Source organism: Hetaerina americana, unplaced genomic scaffold (assembly GCF_022747635.1).
Source record: "Hetaerina americana unplaced genomic scaffold, ioHetAmer1.1.p SCAF_100, whole genome shotgun sequence".
NCBI classification, from domain to species: domain Eukaryota; kingdom Metazoa; phylum Arthropoda; class Insecta; order Odonata; family Calopterygidae; genus Hetaerina; species Hetaerina americana.
In genome coordinates, this window is record NW_027286071.1 from 976,506 (window position 1) to 1,000,329 (window position 23,824).

Consider the following 23,824-nt stretch of genomic DNA (forward strand, 5'->3'; position numbering starts at 1 on the left):
AAGAGTGGAGAGAAACCTGGCATTGGCATTAGCCTTCTCTTAACAAAAGGCACCAAGGGGTCTGCAGTTTAACACCCCATCCGATGGACGGCGTACTCACTCAAAGTGCCTTCCACAACTCATCTCAAGTAAGAATTGGGATATCACTGAGAAATATCTGCCATTGCCAGGATTTTAATCTGGGCCCTCTAGGCGGGAAGCCATTACGTTAGCCACCATACCATCCAGATCCCCAAAATTATTAGAGCTTGAGCAGCAGCATCGACCTGAACCATAATGACAAATGGAATCAAAGGAACCCCTATTATTTTTATAAAATTCTATTGAATGTTCTCAATATCACACTGCTTATGTATGTCAAATAAACAAAACAGATTATTTATTTGCTAACCTTATTCACATTAATTTGAATTTCACTTCAACAGGTTTGGCTTTGCAGAATTATCAGCTGTTTGACTCTTCGAAGTTCCATTTGAAACATCAAGGTCTTGATTGGACCAGATAGAAGAACTCTGTAAAACGGTGCCATGCCATCATTTCATTTTTATGCATTATTGGTGTGTAATCTTCTGTATTTTTGCGTGTGCCTTTCATTTCCTTGGTATCCTGGCAACCCGTCCCTTAATTACAATGGGGGTGACCCATTGCCATTACCACCAGAAATCTATCTGAACCATGCTGTGTTTCAAGAATCAGACAAATCATCAGGACAATTAGATGCAAAACTGTATTCTCAGAAGGATGTGGGAGGAATTTGGTGTTTCACTGATATTGAGCATTTATTCCCTCCATATGTATTAATTAAACCAGAGCTTAGGTCACAACTTTTTGTTCCATATCGTGATCTCCACTTACCAAAACGCCAATTAATGAAGAGATGCCCTCCCAGCTCATTTGAATTTAGAAATTACAATGGAAAAGTGAGGAAACCATTACCTCTAATGCAGATCCACAATTCCCCTGTGTTGCAAGCAGCATCCCCTGTCCCTTATAATGAATTCAGATGGCCTGATGACCCGGCAGTGGAAGCACCTACCTACTTGGAGCCGGAGCAACCACTGGAATGCTGCTGCTGCTGCCGTCAACATGAAGACAAGAGGCAAGAAGGAAGTGAACTAATAATCCCATTGCAGCCATTAGCAACTGATCAAAGCTCATCCAATTCCCCACCTCATTATTCAGTTAAAGGGAGTTTTTCAGATCTTTGCAGTTGTGAAGATAATGCAAGAGACAATTGTGATTGCAATTGTATGGAAATAATCCCTGGAACGGACTTTGCGCATGACAGAAATGCTAAGAAAAACTTAAAGCAGTTTTTCAAAGACATTAAGGCTAGTATAGAATCTAAAATAGCTAACAGAATGAGAATAAGCTCCCCCACCTTTAGTCAACCAAACAAGAAAATTCAACACTCAAGTGAACAATATAATTCCAAGGCATCACCTCATTCATCGGAGACTCTTGGAAGGAAATCTTCACAGTCTCTGACAGAAAATTTGCCAATCATTAAAAATTTCATTGATGAAGAACAATATTTAACTAATGAAAAATTTTTTAATCAAGGTGAGAACAGTATACAAAACAAGCAAACTGATTTAGACAACATCAAGAACAGTGAATTAACCAATGATGAAAATATATCCGGGTCCTTAAAATATTTTGACAAAATTGGTATGCTGGAAGTAATTCCAAAAGTGAAAAATGAAGACATTGAAAAAATTAGGACTTCAGTAAAAGTAAGCGCAAATCTACCTGAGAGGATTAGTGCTGCAGTGAATAGAAGTGATAGTAGTTACTTTGGTGAAGATCTGAGTGAAGATGACATGAAAGTAAAAAGCCAAAAAGACTACGGGCTGACTGGAAATGCTCAATATTTTAATTTTGATATTAGCTCATTACGTAAAGCAATCAATCTTGAAGATAAAATGAATATTAGCACTAAAAATGAATTTCTCAAAAACGAATTGAAATACAACACATCAACATCTCCACATATTCTGCTAACAAAGAATATTTCAACTCAATCAAAAGAGCAAATTCTTCATTTGCCTAATATCCCAGTCATTTCAACACACACAACAGTAAAAATGGATGAAGTGTCTTCAGAAATGTCTTCTGAACCTGCTCTTACATTATTCAAAGAAGAAAAATCTACAAATATCTCAATACACAACTATCTAGGAAATAATAATATCACTCAAGATTCCTCTGACACAATGGAAACCTCTTCCTTGTCATATGAAGATCTTGGCGATGAGAGTGGACCATTTTTTACAATAAATAGTTCAGTTGCTAAAAGCATTGCTGGGGATGCTAAGAATATTACTGTAAATAATACATTAAATCATAACACAGATGTTCATAAATTACTTGATACCAATGAAACTCTTCAAAGTTCTACTAAATCAAATAGTGTGTATGCTACAAAAAGTCCACCACTTGATAATCAGCATGACAAAATTATTTCAAGAGGCTCGATCACTGACAAAAATGGAAATAGCTCTCAGTTAGCATTAAAGGAAAATTTCAATAACAGCAGAAGAGAGGAAAACAAATTAGGCTGGAATAGCGGCCAAAATATCAAAAGTGTTTCAGAAACTTCAAATGATATGGCATATGCCAATGATGAGATTGGCTACAGAGTTTTCACAACTCAGGCTGCTTCTCTAATTTCACAACAAAAGCCAAATCTGATCTTTAAAGGCCCAGATAACTATCAAAAGAGTGAATTAGGAACAAATTATAATAGTTCTGAATTACTGAACAATGAAACCTTTTCTAGCCATATTTCTGAGGATAATATGGAACCTTTAGAAGAAATAAAAAAAATCAAGTATCTTAGCAAAGCTAAAACAATTCAACTGCAAAATCAAGGGAAGATCAATAATATGATTCCAGAAGAAGAAGAGGTTTTTTCCCAGAAACAACAAGCAAACTATTTACCTCAAATAATTGAAGCACCAGTTTCATTGACAACAAGCGGTCAATTTAGTGACAATAAAAATATATGGAATCCAGTTTTTATCACCGATGCCTCTGAAGCTTCAACTGATGACACCGATTTGATTGAAACTAAGGGTATGAATCAAGATGATGTAGCAGTCAACTTTGAATATAGCACTGTCAGAGCAGAAGAAATGGGACATGTTTCATTCAGAACCACTTTACAAAGCATTTATAATACAACAACGCAGAAAGTTGACTATTATGTTACAAGAAATGACTTCCTCTCTTTAAAGAATTCAGAGAAGGAGGGCAGCTTTCCAAAGGCTTCCAAAAATGGCACTCTTAATGGAACAAATGCCTTGAAGCAAGAATCACAATTAAGTCATTCAAAAAATCTTATATCATCTGACAAAAAGGAACATCAGCCTTTGGTAGTGTCACCTAATTCTTCTGAAGAAGAAATTGAATTTTATGACAACCCTGAGTACACTAATGTGAATGACAGTGCTACTACCATGAAATATGAAGTACTTCATGACTTAGGAAATGATAAAATACATTACACAGTTATGTACCAAAAATCTCCAACCACTTATGCTGGCCGAGAGACTACCATTCCTAGCAAGGATGACAACCTTTCAAATGAACCTGCATCTAGTCACTTCGAGGTGACAGAAAACAGCAATACTAATATTAAAACATCACCTCACTACCTCACAACCCCAATAATTAATTTGAAATTAAATTCACTTGGAAACCAGAGCGACAGTCTTCAAACAGTGAATGGCAGCAAGAATGTGCTCATAGGAAATGTAAAGCTTGGAATTTTGAATTCTACTGAAGAGAGGATTGACTATTCCAAAGAAGACGGAACAATGATCAATTCAGAGCACAGTATGACAGTGCCTGTACCCTACATAGAGAAGACTCATCTTCCTAATATTGTGTCCAAATTTAATACGGATGGCAAGCAATTAGTTGATCAATTGCATCAGTTCCAGAAGTATGATGATGATTTGCATCCCCATTTCCTTCCAACAAATCAACCATTAAAAGAAGGTTCCATCCCTCTAAGCATGGAGACCATAACAGAAATTGCTCAAGCCTATGAGAACTTAAATCAAAGGAAAGAAACGGAAGGATTAAACATAATACTCATTACAACCCAAAAGCCACCTATGGCCAGTACTAATATGCAAAAACCAGTGAACCCTGACCCTATTCTTAAACTTCCATTACCAGGAGACCCAATAAACTCATCAGAGAAAGGTGGGAAGGACACAAATTTGCAATTTCAAGGGAATGAAAACTTAAATAAAATGGTGGAATCTGAGGGTTCACTAGTTAAAACTAATAAAACCAGAAGCTTGAGTGCTCATAAACCATCTGACAAAAAGGAACATCTGTTTTATGATGAAAAGGGAAACTTAGTTGAGTTTCCTCTATTTGATTTAACCACTAAACAACCAGAAGCCTCTGGGGAGAATAAAAAAAGTACACTTGGTAATTATATTGAAAAACAAGAAAATACACCATTTCCATCATCTGAGCTAAGTAATAAAGTTATAAAAACTCAAGTAAATATAAATGAAACAACTGCCTCTACTGGAGGAAACCTTAATACCAAAGCAAATGAATCTAACCAAAATGTTTTAATTCCATTGATGAATTACCCACAGAAAATAAAAAAGACTACTATTAAAGTAGCCAAAGGTGATCTAATCTCATCTCCTGCTGTAAATTTGCCAGCATTCGCAGAGAGAATCTTAAAACCATTAAGCTGGGATGAATCAACTTTGAAATATGATGACTTAAATGAAATAGGCATAAATACTGGAAAATCTCCTACAGCTCTTCATTCAAAATATAATGATGAAACAACTACAGTAGATGTTCCAATTAAAAATTCTGAGTCAACAGTTCCTCTTCAAACCAACCACACCCCTTTTAGTAAGATCAAATCCAACCAGAGCGGTGAGATGGATCAATACAATGTTAATAACAGCATTTATCCTATTGCTGATGTGACGTTTTTGTACAGTGACCACTCTTTAGGGAGTTCAATGGAAAATGGCACACAAGAAACGGGCATTGTAATAACCTCCAATGAGTTCAAAGAGGCACTGATGAACACAAATGAATTAAAGAATGGCCTGGGAAAGATAAATGATATTAAAGATGGTTTAACAGAGCAAATTAAAAATGATTCAAATATTACATATTCAAGTGCTAAAGGTTCAACAAAGAATGACAAAGTGGAACATGTAATTTCAAGTCTATCAGCAATTTTGAATGATTACCAGAGTTATAAAGAAGGAAAAGGTTTAGGGAATCAAAGTGATTTTGCTTTATTATCTCATATTTGTGAAGAGTTTGTCAATGAAAGATTAAAAATTATAATATCGATCATTGAAGAGTTGAAAGATGAAATGTAATAAGGCTACTATGGATTATTTATGTAAATAAATGATTTTGGGAATTGCATTTCCTCAACTTTGTACTTGTTAATATATACATAAAACCAAATTAACTAATTTATGACTGCAATGAAAACTCCTCCTCCCACCCAGCATCCCAATGTCCTCATGTATTTATACTGCATAAACCATTACGTGTTGGGGTGCAGGCCATAGCAGGTTTACTATCAAGTGACTTCAGAAAGTATACAAGCTAGTTTAAGCTATGGAAAGCAGGCCTAGGGGTTGGCCAGGTTTTGATGTTGTTGGTGGTAGGCTGAAAAAAAGTGCCACAGCTATTTTGTTTAGTGCCATAACCATTAGTAGAGAAGATACCTGAACATGGCAAAGACTTTACAAAACCTATCTTTCATAGCTTAAGAAATGAACTAATGCCTCACACCTTGCTTTCAACAACAAACACTTTCAACCTTGTGTTGGAGGTGTTTTCCCTTCGATTCGCTGAAGAGGGCCACTTTGTGGCCGAAACACGCGTGTTCGACGCATTTCCTAGTTGCTCTTTACCTGTGTCCAGATTCTCCCAGAAGTTGGGCCCTTTTGAGCGTGTGTTTCTTGAGTGCTTGTGTGTGTGATTGGTCTGTACCAGTCACAAAGCGTGTGCTTGAGAATATCCTGGAATCTTTAACGGGGTCTACTCTACAGCCTCGTGAAGTATTCCATCTCCATCTGAAATTCTTTAACAGGGTCTTACAGCCTCGTGAAGGATTTCAGTCAGGATAGTGTGCGTGTGGCTGTGTGTTGGTCCCTGACGCAGATTAATTTCCCGTAAACCACCACAGAGGGTATTCTGGTCAAGAGGTTGTGGTTGGTCCCTGACGTAATTCCTGTTAAACCAACACAACAATTGGTCTGACGAGAGATTGGCAACTAATTTTTACGGCCATTGGAGTTTTCTTCCCCTTTCTTATTTAATTGAGAGGCCGTAGAGCTCATTATTTCTTACTAATATAGCATCGTATAATATTTAGAAATCATATTTAAGCAATTGTAAGTACATCACAAGATTCCCAGAGATTAGAAGACAGCTAACGTAACTTCAATACTTAAAAATGGATACAGGGGGGAACCGAGCAATTACAGATCTTTTTCCCTCACATCTGTTTCGTGAAAGGTTGTGGAACATATAGTTGCTAGTTCGATCATGAGACACCTCCACAATCAGGAGTTATTCATGAAAAATCAGCATTGTTACAGAAAAGGTAGATCCTGCGAGACACAACTTGCACTATTTGTTCATGATATTCTTACTTTGGGAGAAAGCAATGTTCCTGTGGACTCGATTTTTCTAGATTTTAAGAAAGCCTTCAACAAAGTATCTGTACCTATAGTAAACTACTCGCAAAGCTAGAAGAAGCATATGGCATAGATAATAATATCCGGGGTTGGATTAAAGACTTTTTGAATGGTCAGGTGCAGAGAGTAGTGATCGATGGAGTTAGCTCAAATGCAGTAATTTGAATTTGCTTCAGGTGTTCCCCAGGGGAGTGTTATCCAACCGCTATTATTCCTACTTTACTTTAACGACATTGCCTCCGTAGTCACTAGTAAGATATGTTTATTTGCTGACGATGCAGTGGATTAACGTGATCCTTAAAACACAGCAGCTTTATCAGATGACCTTAATACTATACTACGCTGGTGCGAGACTTGGCAATTGGAATTAAACTTAAAAAAAGTGCGTAGTGATGAATTTTTGGAAAAAGAGCAATTCTCTCCCGAACGCCTACTGCATCGGGAACACGAAAATGAGTACTCAATTAAATATAGGCGTTTCCCTCACTCACGATCTCTCTTGGGTGAAACACATATGGGGACAAGCTATCAACATTTAGTATTTACTAGCTGAATACCCGGCTTTGCACGGGTTAGGGAGAAATAGTAATAGAAATATACTACATAAATAAAAACAACAAATTATAAAGTACAATAATACACTACTTTATACAAATTTAAGAATCTTTTTTATTTAACACCTGTTGATAAACTACATTTTTTGTTTCATATCCAGGAGAAAGAATATATAAATTTTTAGGCGAACCTACTCTGGAGCAAGCAACATAAAGTTGCCCGTGGCTAAAACATGGCGATCTTAGATCAACACCACAAAACTTTAAAGACTGTCCCTGTGATTTATTAATGGTAATTGAAAAAGCTACCCGGACTGGAAACTGTAATCTTTTAAAGTTGAAGGGAAGATCGGTTGGGATTAGAGGTATCCGTAGAATAAAAATTATTTCACCTTTTCCTTTTCCAGTTAAAATGACTGCCTGGATTATATTTTTCATTAATTTTGTCACACACAATCGTGTCCCGTTGCAGAGTTTTGGTGGATGTAAATTTCGCAATAAAATGATTGGAGATCCTACTTTAAGTACAAGGCGATGTTGTGGCAATCCAGCTGGATCAAGTGAATTTAGGAATTCCGTTGGATAATCGACGGCTTCGTCAGCATCCACTACGGTATCAACCGATTTATATTCAATCACGTCTCCTGGCAGCATGGCTAGTATCTCCTTGTTAATTTCATTAACATCATCGTTCTTAGGAGCAAGAATATGGCTCTTTCTCGCAACCATTCCAATTTTTTATAATTTTGATTAACGTTGGGATAGACTGCTAGTATCATATCGCGGACAGTTTACACCGATACACATAAATTTGATGACAATTTTATCATACCAGATGCTTCAATAACTAATCTATCTTCTCCAATCTCCAAAAGTTTATTTGCAAAATTTTGAGCATTCCCATCTCTTAAGAGGATTCGCATGTTTTGTTTAAGACTAATTTCTTGGACATGATTCCATAGAACAGAATGTTTTAAACAGGCATAAATTTCATCGGCTGGAGTCGATTTTGGAATGACAGGCAGAGTTTGACGGAAATCTCCACACAGGAGTACCAGAGCTCCTCCCATTAAACTGCAGTTTCCTCTAAGATCTTGAAGTGTTGCGTTGAGGGCCTCAAGAGATTTTTTATGAGCCATCGTACACTCATCCCATACTATCAATTTACATTCTATAAGAACTTGTGCCTGGCCGCTTGTTTTATTTATATGACATGTGGGATTTTCTTGTCGGGAAATATGAAGTGGCAACTTAAGGGCAGAGTGGGCTGTTCTTCCTCCTTCCATTAATGTCGCTGCAATACCTGAAGATGCAACGGCTAGAGTAATTTCTCCATGAACCCTGATTTCAGCGAGAACTAAATTAATTAAAAATGTTTTTCCCGTGCCACCAGCAGCATCAAGAAAAATGATACCTCCTCCTTGTTTATCTACTTGATCCATTATTGTTTCGCACGCGAATTTCTGATCTTCATTAAGAAGTGGCTTTTTATCCGCGATGTATGCTTCTGAGTCTAAGACATTGTAGCTAGTTTCACGTATATAATCTGGATAAAATACACCCTGTTGATCTTGTACAGGTGCAAAAAGACCGAGTTCCACTCAAGTCTTGTTAACCATGGTGATACACTTTTCCTCCAAAATAATCAAAGTTTTATTAAAAATGTCGGAGTTAAACGTAATATCCAATGTAGGATTTTCACTTCGAACTTTAGCCAGTATATCCTCACTCATTGATTCTTTATATATTTCCCATAATGTTTTTGGGTTAGATGGATTACAGGAGGTTATTATGATGGCAAACAAAATTCGGATTTGTCCTGGAAGAGAAATCAAACTGGCCTCTCGCAATGAGTCATCCCAGTGTTGATCTCCTTCTAGCAACCCTAAATTCTGGCAAGCTTCTCTGAATGTCTCACATATTTCTCCGTTTACCGTTCTTAATTCTGCAAATGAGCGAGGTCCTCTAATGGTATGTAGAAGCATTATTAAAAAATAACATTCGGCGTTGTTAGGATGGACTGTGTAGACTCGGCCCAATGCGTCACATGAATAAATATTATTCTCAGGATCAAAGTTGCCCATTTTTCTTCTACAAAAGACTTTCCTTGATGTATTCCACGTATAATATCTCGGCAATTCTGAATACAATAGTGTTCTTGCAAAAGTATCCTGCTGGCATAGTTGGAAAAATGCTGTTTCTATGACAGCAAAAAAGTAAACAAATTACATACATACAAACAAACACTCTCCTTTATATATATAGATTAGAAGAGTACTGGGTGTGATGAACGAGAGACTCAACAACGAGACAACTGGGGTTAACAAAGAGGATGTTCTGTCATCGGTTAAGCCTCATTTGAAATATGTTGCTAGAATATGAAATCCTCATTAAGTTGGATTGATTGCGGAACTGGATCGCGTTCAGCGTACAGGAGTTACATTAATAAAATGTTATAATAAACTTAGTAGCGTATCCAAAATATTAAAGCAGCTAGGCTGGGAATCACTCACGGAGCGAAGGTAAATTAATTCTCTAATATCAATTGGGAAGAGGTCATTTCAGCAGTGATGTTGAAAATGTATTATTACACCCATCGTACTACGGTAGGAGAGAACATGCCCATAAACTCAAAGAAATCAAGTGTAGAACAGATAAATTTAAGATGTCATTTTTTCCACGACCGATAAGGGATCAGAACAACATTGCCCAACCTCGGTAGGGTCATATTCGGGTCCAAATTTGTCTAACGTATGTCTACCCCCTGCCACACACCCTAGCGGTGGCTTTGCAGGCCACTAAAACAAATCACGTTTAGCGTGCCTTCTGAAGTAAATTAGCAATAGAATACACGGGGACTTTTTTAAGACCCTGGAATAGTTCCTGGATGCATCGGTTGCCAGGTAAAATGCTTCAGGGTTGACTCGCAATAAACCTTAAAACAATTTAAAATTTGAATACCCACTTCGATATGTTAAATCTGTACGATTGACGCCACTAACGTCGACTGTATCAACGGTATCGATGGTATCGGCTATGTCGATAGCCAAGCTCCATAATCGATAACCTTATTGTGCGACTTAGCACATGTTCACGTTGGAATATGAGGTTGTTGACGTAAGATTCGAATTATACCCAAGGTATTGTTTTAAGAAAAGGAAATTTTCCTATTAAAATATAAAAAGATATAACTAATATTCATCATGCAGCACGATGATGTAAGTTAAAACTGGCTTTCTGGATTTATCGCGGTCGCTGTAACTTTTTCTAGCTTGAGTTCGATTTGTTTATATCTGTATTTCTTTCTTTTGATAGGTTGTCTGGAGTGTTATTAACAACACATTTTGCTCATTCAAAGTCAAGTAAGTCCTTTTATTGACTATTTGTAGTACGCCTTATACTAGTTGAATTGTTCTGGACAAAGAATTTTTTTTCAGCACCAAAACCCAACGTTTTTGTCGTCACGAGTATAATTTGACCGGACTATGCAGCAGAGCTTCCTGTCCACTTGCAAACAGCCAGTATGCAACCATCAGAGAAGAAAAAGGTATCATTTATTTATACATGAGGACAGCAGAGAGGTTAGTTCGTCCGTTATAATGTTCCTTACTGTTGATCTACGGGTTAAGATGGTGCCATTCTCTCTTATTATGCCCAATTATTCTTTACAGAATTGCCTTTCCATCCAAATCGTGGGAAAAAGTGAAACTTTCAAGGAATTTTGAAAAGGCGATTCATCAAATCAATGAAAATCTATTGTACTGGCATCCATTCATCAAACAAAAATGCAAACAAAGATTCGTGAAGATCACTCAGTATCTAATTCGAATGAGAAAACTGAGTTTAAGGCGCCAGTAAGTATTGAAAGAACTTAATGGTATTGTGTTTGCATATAAATGCATTTTCTAAAGGTACTCCGAATGGTTATTAAATATCGCCAACACAACACTCAGAACTGACGGAATAGTGTAACTGTTACATGAAAAACTCACATCTGGTAAATATGCTCGTGCGGCATACCTGATGGTTAATGTAACCGACAAGAAAAAAGCGACACTCGCATATCTCATCATCATCACTTTGTGAAATAGCATATGTTAATTTGAATTTTTAAATTCTAGAGTTACAAAATGTAGATTTTTATAAAAACATTTTAGCTGCAAGCGCGTCATGAATATAGCCAGTTATTTTAAATTATTAAGATTATCAATTATGATCTTGTTTATGGTACTTCTCTTGTGCATTTTCTCCGTTAACATTAATACTAGAGCTTCAGAGGACGTCTTCCAAGGGTTTTCAATCTGGGAATTAATTTGTAGCAGCTCTTCAAACTATCATGTCCCCCGACATTATCTTTAATCTCTCGCAGTTCCTTATATATCCCCTGCTTTTCGTCGTTCAACATCGACCTTCCCCTGTAATTTTTCGTCAGTTATGTCCTTCAGTAAGGTATGGTGGTGGGGATCGAGATGGTGTGGTGGCTATCGTACCAGCTTCCCACCTAGAGTTCAAATCCTGGCGGTGTTGAATATTTTCAGTGGTATCTCGAGGTGCTTTGTGGAGGGCACTTTGAGTGAGTACTCCGTCGGATGGGACGTTAAGCTGTTGACCCCTTGGTGCCTTTCGTAAAGAGTAGTCTAATACCGACGCTGGGTTTCTCTCCACCCTTCATCCTTTCCTGTCCATCCCCAATGGCGCAAATGACCTTAGCTGTCGGTCGCCTCCCCTAAATACTACTACTAGGTATGGTGCCTCAGTGCCTTTTGTCTAATTAATTTCACCCTTTTTCTTGTGAGTGTCCTCCATTTGCCTTTCTTCACTCATTCTTCAAAGTACTTAATTTTTTATTACATCTATCTATTTTACTTTCAACATTATTCTGTGGGACCACATTTCTGTTCCCTCTCAAGTCGCACATCCTTAGAAAAGTGGACTCCATATATTACATTTAAGAAATCACTTCCTTATGTCTATTGATGGTAAAAAAAAGCCCTTATTCCCCATGCCTACTGTAATGCCATCTTACTACTTCCATCATAAATAATCCTGCTGCCTAAATAGCATAACTCATCCACTTGTTCCAGCGTGTTTTTCTCAAGTCTTGAAAATTATCCTCCCTACTTCAAATGAAGCTCACTATCCTAGTTTTAATTTTGTTTATTATGGGCTGGATACTTTAAAAAAATTGTAAATAAAAGAATGTGCATTGGTGGATCACTCCATTAAGACGGCCATCATAGTATCTCTTGCAGTGCCTTGATTATCTCAGAGGGAAACACCTTCGTGCTTAAATGTTGGTTCTAACCCCATTTTAGTATGCATAGCTCACTTAACCTTCTGTAAGTACAATTCATAGTGTCATTTTTATAGACCTTTGAACAGGTTCAAGCTAGGGCCAATATTTCAGCACATTAGTGTGTTCAGGCAACCAGAGAAGACAATGTGTTGGAACTGTGCCTGACTTCATACTGGGAAAATATATTATTATTATTAAAATTTACATGTGCAGATAGAGTGTCAGGTGGCACACAAGTCCCAAGTAATCACAAAAGATAATAGATAAAATCAGTCAGTAAAACAAAAGTACACTTAAAGGAAACTTCCAAACTTGCATCCGAGCATCACCTGGAATTCAATATTCACTCGAAATGTAATTTTTTTGGGTATTGATTCAATCACAGGCAGCACAGGGGAAGGATTGTGTCCTGATATGTGAATTTCACAGGTGAGCGCAATCTTCACCTACTCATATCATACCATCCTTGGGGTCCATTACTATGGTTTTTTTGGTTTTGTGGTTTTTCACATGCTTATAACTGTGTTGCTTTGGTATATTACCTTAGGAATTTTCAGTTAATTCTTCAATGTTTATTGATCAGCTTGTCGCAACGCCAGAACCAGTGTCAATATTTACTTTCATGAAAGCAGGCTCCAGATCCATTTACCACTGATACTGTTTTCCCTCTTTGCATGATATAAACCAACTTCTATGTTATAGGGAAGAACAAGTTCTCCATAAGCTTTCGGTAGAATTAAATTGCCCTCAGCTGACTATTTGGTTCAGGGAAAAGCAAAATTCCTATGCAATGTCATGTGTTAATGTAAACCATAAACACAGTAATCAACCCGAAGGCCGGTTTGGTAGGTGATGGTAGAGTTCACCCAGTACTAAGCCCTACACGGTATGTGAAATTCACACACCAGGATTGGGGGCCCAGTTCCTTTCCTTGTGCCAGTCATGGTTTCCCAGGAAGATCTGTTACCCAAAAAATCATGTAGCTTGGGTGGAGCTGCAGTTGCTCAGAGAGGCTTCCCTGGGGATCGAACCCAGTCCCTCCAGTCAGCAGTCCCACGCTCTCCTGGACTACCACGACCCATTGTCGTGTGTTACCTCCATAATTTCTCTTTAGGAAATTTAATGCATTAAACTGATATCATTTATATATCACACATTAAGTTGACAGTATAGTAAGTTAAATGCTTGTAAATTTAACAAATAAAAAAATTATGGTCACACCTGGTTTAACAGCCATTGCACTTGATTTGTACCAGATTAACAACTCTTTGCCCATTGCCAGACCACACAATATTCAGGGTAATGATAGACATGAGATTTTGGTACAGTTCAGCATGCCGGTCAGGTTATTGTGGGCCCGATGATTCCTCTACCCCTCTCAATTTTTGTATGGATAACATGCTTTTTGATCTGGAAAAGTTAGGGAATTTTTAAGTCTGAAAAAATTGGCAAACCTGACATTTCCTTATTTTGTATGTGATCTTATTTTCACCATTAGCAAGAGGTTTCAATGACTTATAGCATACCTTTCTGGTCACAATACCCATAATTTCTTATCATCCTTTATAATATACATCCTGTTGTCCACTTTCCTGTTTGCATAACTTAATTCTACCTACTTTCCGGAGGCAGCATCAATAGTGGGGGCAACCAACCTTTCCTTCTATTTGTATTCTGTTCATATGTTGTTTGCAGAACTTGTAGGTGCAAAGACGGTTAACTTATTATCATACCATCCTTCTCAGATTATGAAATATGAGCATATCATATATAATGGGTTTTTTAATTGATTGAGTATAATTGAGTATCAGGTAGCAGTGAAAGAAAAAATTGATGTTTAAGATAGGTCTTGGTTACCACTAAAAGATGATTACTATCACCTATGACATTCTTGTAAAATAACGCATAAGGAGGATGTGTCAGGGTTTCAAGGCTTCAAAATGAACTGACATATTTTGAAAGAACTAAAATTTTTCGATAAATTTATGTAAAGCAGATCAGGTTGCTGTTCATTAAGTTTAAAAAACTAGATATTTGCTGAGGACTTTGGAATACAAGTAAAATTGAATTTTGTCATCAATATCTTGTTTTTTTCTCATACTTTATTTTCTCTTCATTAGGAAGAAATTGATTCCACTTCAGCGAAAGATTGAGAGGAGGGAGAGAAGGCGAGAAGAAAAGGCTTTGATTGCAGCACGACTTGATAATGCCATTGAGAAGCAACTTTTGCAGAGATTAAAGAAGGGCGTGGTAAGTACTTTGTTTGATTCTGCCTATGGAAGTTGTCAGTGGTAGGTTAACTGTTTTTTTTTTTAACTTTGAATCTCTCTTGTTTATATTTTTGTTAGGTTTTTGTTTGCCCTTGAACTTTGATAAATTAATATGTCTCGGGAGGAAAAAATGCATCTACTTGTCAGGCATTTTCCAAATTAGGAAGGTGCAAGTTATTGCCCTTCACAAAATGATTAAATTACATCCTAATAATTATTGATTTTTAACTATTTTATTGTGGTATTAGTTTAGCATCTGAATGTCTGTAGGGGTCAAATACCTCACAAAGTATTCTCAATTTCCTGTAAAGCCTGCACCTATTTACCTTTGTAAAATCATCAGACAATGCAAGCCTCCACTTTTCATTAATGTCTTTTCTGTACATTCCTGTCCAGATATGGTGACAATTTGACTTAAGCTTGCTGTAGTTACAATAGAACAAAATTTATCCACCGAGTAAAAAGTTATGATGCAGGAAAATTTATTTCATTTAAAAATCCAAGCAATTGGAGGGCTTGAACCTAACCTTTCCCTTCCCATTGGTATAGTACCTTATTCTCATCACAACTGAAGCAAAGATTACCTCTTCTTCATTAGTTAGAAGCTAATTAAGAGCAAAACGTTTGTGAGTTTTAATATGAAGTGGATGCCAAGTACTTAAGGAAAAGAAAACTTGTATATTCCTGACTACAATGCTTAAGTGTGAACAATCCACGCTGAAGCAATCGGAAGTTCACTCTACTGGGAGTCTTCCTGGTAATGTAGGTGTAGTATTTGCAGTGTAGGGTGTAGAGAAGGTGGATCATTTTGTTCAGGTAGGGCAGAAGCTTGCTCAAATGTGAAAACGATTTGACGGTGCCTTTATAAGCACCATTGGGTCCAAGATCCATCATGCTTTTTTCTTTTGAGGAACAAGTAATTATGTCAATTCTTTACTTAACTAAATAACCACTCTTGACTTAGGGTAGATTGCTCATCACTCTGGAAACATTTCCCGCTCAATGATGCTGTCTGAGAAAGTGAATGGCCAAGTTTGAGGTCACTGATTGTGGGGGTTGATTCACCAGTACAAGATATTCAATGGTATAGGATTACAACAAATGCACATTGTGATTGGCAATTTCGCTTTTTATTTTCAAACTAGAAACATCAGAGTTATGGATGTAAAATTTAAATTTTTCCATTATTTTTGATGAGGAGTTTGGAACTTAACAGGCTGCATTGAAGTTTTTGATACCTTCTAATTCAGGTGGAAGTAAACCTGCTAATCAGCATTACTTATTACCTGTCATTGTTAATGGAAAACTGGACTTTTCATCTTGCAATGACTGTCGCCGATGTGATGCTGGAGTCAAAGTGAAGAAATTTCTACCCCAGAAACACTGTGCATTAAGCTCGTGATACTTTGTCAAATTAAAGTCTTCCCATTACCTTTTTACCCTATACACCCCTCTACCCTACCCCCTTTCTACCATATACCTCCTGTATACTGATGAGTGTCTCCCTATGCACCTCCACCAGGGCCCTCTTCAACAGTATACTCACACACCATATTGCATCTCTTGTTCCTCTTCATATCCTGAATCCAAACTGATCCTCCTACATTTTTTCTCAACCCACTTCAATATTATTTTGACAACTACTCATGCACTTTAAAAATAATCAACTAGTATATTTGAGTATTATATTTCCTAGGTAGGGGAAACATTCGTTTAATGTTAAAGTTTGTTGGGTATCTCTATTTTGTTTGAAATGTCCTGCATAAAATATGTCATCTGCTTTTTTTCTTGATTTTTATAGTTCATAGGAAGTTTGACAAAAATGAAGTGTAATTTTTACATGGTTATGATGTATGAATTCCTTGAATGTAAAAGCAGTGGATGGCTGGAAAATATTAATTGCAGGAGCATAAATGAGTTTTAAAGGCATGAGAATTTAACACAATTGAAAGATAGCTTGTCTTATTTTATTTTTTTAAAGACATTTTAAGTAGATTTATGAGTGAAATTTGAAGCGTTAGATGGGATGTAATTTCTCATCACTGCAAGCACTGTTATCACTGTTCAAAGTGATCGCAAATTTATTTTTTTTGCTATGAAATATTTTCCTGCCATGAGAACCATACAGTGATACCCAATGCCTTGAATTTTGAGTGATATTGGGGCTGTCTGCATTCTACAAATAACCAGTTAAATTATTTGTCAAGCTCAACATATTTTAAACTCATCGTTGATGGAGCAAACCATTTTTAAACAAAGATGGGGTTTGGAAATGGTTTCTCTCTTTTCATGCCCACTGTAATGGTACTGTTTGAAATATATTTTTGTTGACTTAGACTAGGTGATGAATGATCCAGTCTTTTTTACTTTTCATTTTGAGATTTCAGGAATCTTTGCTCATTATAAAAAAAGGTGCAATGTGACCAAAGCTATCAGAACACCCAAAATTCTCAATTAGTATTAAGTTATGTTTATTATTCGGTAACTTATGATACAGGTATTGATTATGGTATTGATTTACCTAAAATGTTTGTTTTTAATTTTCAGTATGGTGACATATACAACTTCCCACAGACTGCATTTGATAATGCCCTGAATGAAGAAGAGGTGGATAGTGAGGTGGAAGAAATTGAGCAAGAGGTAAGTTGTTCCTATTTGTAAAGCTGCTTAGTACAATTGAAGAGTGATCAGGCAAGTCCATATGCCCAATCATGTATGGAGTTGAAGAATTATCTATCTGCTCCTAGTTCTGTACCCAAAAGTTGAGTTACTACTTACTGCCAGCATCAAAATATTGTAGAACATATTTGCTCAGTAGAGAATTGGACTCATTATTTAAAATATAATGATGGTAAATAATTGAGTTTGACTAACATACTTTTAGAGTATGAAAGGATGTCTTAATTTATGCTATATACATGCCATTTATGTCCGAAGATTTGATATTTTTTCCCTAATAAAACAGCTTGTGCATTTATGTATTATGGTGAAATACCTGTTATGCTAAAAAGACAGCCTGCGCCTACAATTTCTGTCTAAGAACTGAACCCTTTTCATGTACAGTGGTAATAGGTCTTAGTTCTTGAGTAAAAGTATAATTGTATTAGGTGTGAGAAAAAGTTCAACAAATCTCTATTTTTTCAACTACTGGAAAAGTTTTGTTAATCTGAAAGGAGTATGTATCTCACTTCATTTATCTCTGAAAGATTTATAATGATAAAAAATATATTTATATGCCCAGCAGACGCAGTGTACAGTATTGAGAATGCAGGACAGCTGAATAGGACACGTCGATTGGATATAGATCACATTATTCCCAAATAAAAGTACCAAAACAGTTATGACAGGAAACTAATGTACCCTTAAGTTTTACATTAATATTCATTTACACTATAATAACACTCATCAACCAGATATGCAAATAGATTCTTCAGGAATAGAGAAATTCTTGTCTCATTTTTTGATGTGGAAGATAATTTTTTGGAATTTTTAAAATAAAACTTTGTGACCATTGTTATTTTTTAATTTTATGAAAGTGCTGCACAGATGAATTTATTTGTCAATTAGCAGTCCTAAATGGTGGGCAATTTTGACTGGGCTCATTGTAATTCTAGCACCCTTAATTTCGCTCACCTGTAAAACTATTGTGGAGTTTGGTGGTTGCTCTGGAAAAATCTCTATTTGATACATGTATCATGTAGGGAAGCTCAAGAGGTTGTACTCGTTTGCTCTTTTGCATGTATCTTCTTCAAACCCCTTGCTCTACTTAACCTTGATGAAGAGGCATTGATATAGCACAAATTCAGGCAGTGGTTCATGATTTAGGTGGAAATTAGAGGCTAGACACATCTCCTAATTATTATTTAATTTTTATCAATTTTTTCTCAGGTACCTGTGTAATTGTGATTTTTTTTCAAATTTATTGAATTTTGTTTTTATGTTTGTCTAGTTGCCGATTAATGGTTAATATGGGATTATTCATATTCCCCTCATAACTGTTAAGTGTCCTTTCTGGGGTGAACCATTTTGTTGAAAAGTTATGTCTCCATATTCCTCGGGATATTGCTTTCATTATCCTGGTGATCCATGATTCTCTATGGAAATGCGCACTTCCAGGAACTTGCAATTTCAAGAGAATTTATAATCAGTATTTTTTTACTGTATACTTTATGTGTATGTATGGATGTAAATTTTGAAGAGGAGGAGAAAGTTTTCATCAGGGAGAATTAAATGTCATTGCTGCCATGTGAAATAACATTTGGGTTAATGTTAAACACTCTTTCTCATACTATTTGTGTGTAGAAGTTCAATATGTTTCTCGCCATGAGACATTCACAATGAGACTACTAACCATTCCTTTTAATTGCTGACACATGCAATTAATAATTGTTGACATGTAATCCGTATTTGCCCAAACATAAGCTTCAAGGTTGTGGAACACTTTGGGAAATTGGAAATATTCTCTGGAAACTCTTATCCTGATTGCTGGATAGTGGACACCATGTGCCAAAGATCCACAGTGTAAGGACAGTACAATGTCACTGATAGTTATGATTTGAGTTGCCAGTTGAAGGAATCTGTAATTCATAGGATTAGGATAGTTTCCATTCAGCCTTTGAATATTTTTTCTCCATGGCAAAATCTTTGCATAAATTACTGGACGTCATTATTTTTTCCCGAGTCCTCAGTAAAGTATTAGTGTTATTCCGGGGAAAAAATGGATGCAGTAAATTGCTTTTTTTATTTGGAAGCATTGTTTATGAATAAAGATGAGAGAGGGGAATAATTAGGAAAGACATGCATCTCAGGTTTTTTACGACATTTTGGGTGTTTATCACACAATGAAAATGTTTACAAAGTTTGTTGTATTAACTTGTTTGTATGATCACACAGAACAAATTTCTCCGATGCATCCCTCACATGCTTGAATGATGGCCTTCATTCTCAGTCTGAAGCATTCGCAGGGCTGTTTTAATGTACCACCGTTCAAATGATGAATTTCATTTCAATGATGACTCTCAATGATGTTACTTTTGGATTTTTGGACTTGTTGGTGATCTTTTCGACCACGCCCCTCACATAGTAGATTAACAGTTTTTAATCTGGACTGTTGGGAGGCCAGAATTCTTTGGACCAAAACATATCGACATTGTGCGACATCGAATTTTGCATCAAATAGGCTGGTCACCATCCTGCTGGAAAATGCATGGCTTTCACAGATGACGCAGTTTCCATCCACGGCTTCACTACATTTGTCTGAGCACGCAAATAAACTTCTTTGTTGATATTTTCCACTTTGCTAAAGAAATGCTGTGGTATAACATCATCCTGACAACTGTCAGACGCCCCAACAAGGGGTCTCCTGTTAGTGAGTTTTCCTTGCTGGTGTTGTCAAACCATTTTTGGGTTTTTCTAACTCCTTGTGCTTTGTGATGACATCTTATATCATTGATCTTGGGTACTCAAAGAACAATAATTTCTGCTGCTGAGTGACCAACAAGTACATTTTCAATGATTGCGGGTCTTCGGTTATATTCTGCACTTGATCTTAGCTCTGCGACTGCTTTGAGGGTATGAACTGTCAGTCTATACATTAAGTTTATATGGGTGTCAATGTTGATCTTATCATGTTTTATAAAGGATGGGAATTTCAAATTGAACTTTGTCTGGCCACACTTGTTGCACTTTGTAGACAGCAAACAGATTGCACCCGAGTGCTTAATGGTGTTGTGCCGCTTACATTGTCATATTAAGCCAAGGTATTTATTTGTTCAAACCTGAGAAGGCATAGGAGTTCGTAAATACATTTGCTGGCCATCCTGGAGAGGCTGTCTGAATGACTTGTTAGCTTAATCGTTAAGGCCAGAATAGCCTTTCTCAGTAAAATCTTACTGGTAATGTTTTCATTTCAGTATGCTCATGTCACTGTGAGAGTATTTGTATAGTTGAATTCATACATTAGATTTCCCCTATGTGATGTCTTGTCATTTTTTTGACGCTGAATTTGTGTGATATTCTCTATTCCATCTCACTGTCCATGTCCCATTCACTTGAGCTGTAGCATTTGAAAATCTTACAATGATTCTGAAAAGTAAATTTCACATCAATATACAAAGAAGAAATTGAGTAGCTTCTGGCGTGATGTGGTGGAAATTGAACATCATGAATGACTGATCGAAGCACATTTCCTCTTGATAAAATTTTTTTTTTATTTTTACGACCGGGTTTTGATGCATTGCCTGATGATGATTCAATACATCAAAACCTGGTATAAAATAAAAATGCTAAAAATGCAGCTTAAAATTCATTGAAAAGCATATTAATATTTACGAATTGCAAATGAAACAAAGTAGAAGCCAAGAGTGTTGGCATGAGTATTGCATCAGTGGCAGCAGCCATTGCAAGTTGAAGCATACATATTCGGTTTGCCTATATTTTGGAGCCAGAACCTTTCCCAGATATGACAGATTTCTGCTTAGTACAGGACTTAGTTCAAGGCAAGTTTTGTTGAAGTAAATTCAAAAATATTAAAATTGTTGTTTAAATTAGACATGAATTATCCATCGTAATACTTGACCCAATAACAGAAAGCATATAATGAATAAGCTGTTCCCCTACGAGGAATCAGACTTGTTCCAAGAAAAGCATGTTCACTCTACCATAAGGTGGAGCAGTTTTGGACATTTTCAATGATATTTTGTCAATAAAAATTTGAGTGTCTTTGTCACATGGTATTATATACCATGTCTCATCCCTCATTTACAAATTTCTTATAGCAGAATCAGTTAGCTGAAAAATTGGAGTAGAGTTGGACACTATTTTCAAGGTCATCCGTATTAAAAAGTGCTACATTGACGTATTAAAGTGCCTCATTAGCACATCTTTTAGGTGAGGAGTTCTGTAGATATCTTCTCGAATAGGTTGTGAATTAAAGCTCCTGTCTTTATGGAATTGCGTTCCATATTCTGATTTTAGAGGTTGTAATGTTTCAACAGTGGTCGGCTATGGTACTCCTTGAGACATTGTCTTCTTCTGATGACTTTTGAATGTATTCCTTTAATCATTCAATGCCCTCCTTTTATATCCCTAATGACATATATAAGATTCCCATTCACATATTGGAAATGTCCTTCATTCCCAAAGCATATTTGATGCACGTGAACCGTGTCCAAAATTACCATGCGAAATACTCTTGTTATTGAAGATACTATACTATAAAGTTTTGCGTGACTCATGTGGACTTCAAGCATATGGAGTTTTTTTCTATTGACTTGATTGATGGAAAATATAATAAAATTGGCACAGAAAATGCCACCAACCTGAATGTGTTCATAATGCCTCTGTTTAACAATAATTGGAAAAAATTACTTGGTTTGAATATCTCAAGCAGACTAAGGAGTTGAATTACAAAATATACATCTGTCCAAAATGACCACGCTTGTGAAAAACAGCCCTCAGCTCCGGCCACTTTATGGTACCATTGCCGGAACTGCCTTTATAACCACGGAATTGTTGCAAGCTCAGTTCAAAGAATCAATATAGTGTGCATGCTTACTTATGACTCTATAAGTCTAGTTCTATTGCTATCAACCCTGGGATAATGAAGGTAATCAGTGACCTAGGTTTTTTGATCTCACTTAGCTATGCTTTTTACGTATTAGCATGCATTCTTAAGAGGAACTCGGACCCATGATCTCTGGGCTAGCAGCAAAGGGCTTCATTGTTCAGTGGCTCATTAAATGCCATGATTGGTGCTTGGGTGGTGGGTACCATTCTTGTTGAAGGAAACGATGTAATGGTTGGCTTTTTTTACCATATGATCTTGGATGATGTGTCGGCTTAAAACCCTTTACTGTTCCTTTGCAGCATGAAGAAGAAAGGGAAACAGAGAGGGAGGTGGAGATGGAGAAGGAAATGGAGAAGGAGGGAGGGGCAGAAACAGTTTACGTGGAGGGTGAGAGTGATGATGACATCTCTGATATGGGAGATGATGATGGCGCGTCTGACATTGAGGTGAGTTGCGTTACGTTTGGATGTTTCATTGTTTTCAAACTTTTTACAGCTTTACATCGATGGCCAAGGGTACCAGTTGTATTTTGAATTTATAAATATTGCCTTATCATTGTTATCTATAATTATTAATTGCCCATTATTAAAGGCCATTGAAACCCTTCCAAAAGTTAAAAACATAGCAGTTACCATCCAAGAAACATTGTTTTCAACACATGATTCAGCGTACAAGGTCTGTCCCAAAAGTAGTAGGACTGAGTTGATTAAAAATATTTATTGCCAGAATTGATACATTCTGTCAAAAATCTTTGAAGTAGCACCCTTGTGCGTCCACACATTGTTTGATTGAAGTTACTGTTGCAGAATTCCCATAGTTTCTTTGAATGAAATTAATTTAGTACTTTTTTGATAATTGGGTTGTTAGCTCCTTAGTGCTTTGAGTTAGATTGTTATTTTGGAATACCCATTGAAGATAAATGATTTCCTTAGTATCCTGCTTAAGTATAATGTAACTTGATATTTTGATAAATAGGCTCTGTATAACCTTTTAATTATCTTGCAGGAGATTGCCTCAACTATTGCCAGTATGCGAGGAGATTTGTATCGTAACAATAGTGCATCCACGTCGAACAAGAAGAAAAGGCCTAAAATTGAGATTGAATATGAGACTGAGATGGAAAAACAGCCTGCACCAAGTTAATTATTATTAAATGTATAAAAATATTAAACTTTAATTTTGAAAGAAAACTGCTGTCTTTGGTTTTAATCATAGGTCACCGTTAGTCTCCTGTTGCAAGACATAACCTTCAGCATTTGTTCAGGAAAAAGTAAAATTTCAATGCAGCATAGTGCATATTGCATGTTGACAATAGTGCAGTTTGTGAACATGTCTCGATGGCTGCATCAGATGAAGTGCTGGAGTCAGATCAGTAATACTTATAATAATAACAGAATGTTACATTTATTGGGATAGGCTGA

General features: G+C 36.5%; 1 protein-coding gene across 1 annotated transcript; it reads left to right on the plus strand.

Moving 5' to 3' along the window:
* The first annotated feature begins 10,352 nt into the window (after positions 1-10,352).
* Rbm13 (RNA-binding motif protein 13) lies at positions 10,353-23,561 on the plus strand. Its single transcript, XM_071599030.1, has 8 exons — positions 10,353-10,488; positions 10,586-10,632; positions 10,708-10,851; positions 10,942-11,124; positions 14,687-14,816; positions 17,384-17,476; positions 22,703-22,849; positions 23,409-23,561. Exons 1-8 carry the CDS (start codon positions 10,474-10,476, stop codon positions 23,544-23,546), a joined length of 897 nt encoding a protein of 298 aa, XP_071455131.1. The 5' UTR covers positions 10,353-10,473; the 3' UTR covers positions 23,547-23,561.
* The last annotated feature ends 263 nt before the right edge of the window (positions 23,562-23,824 follow it).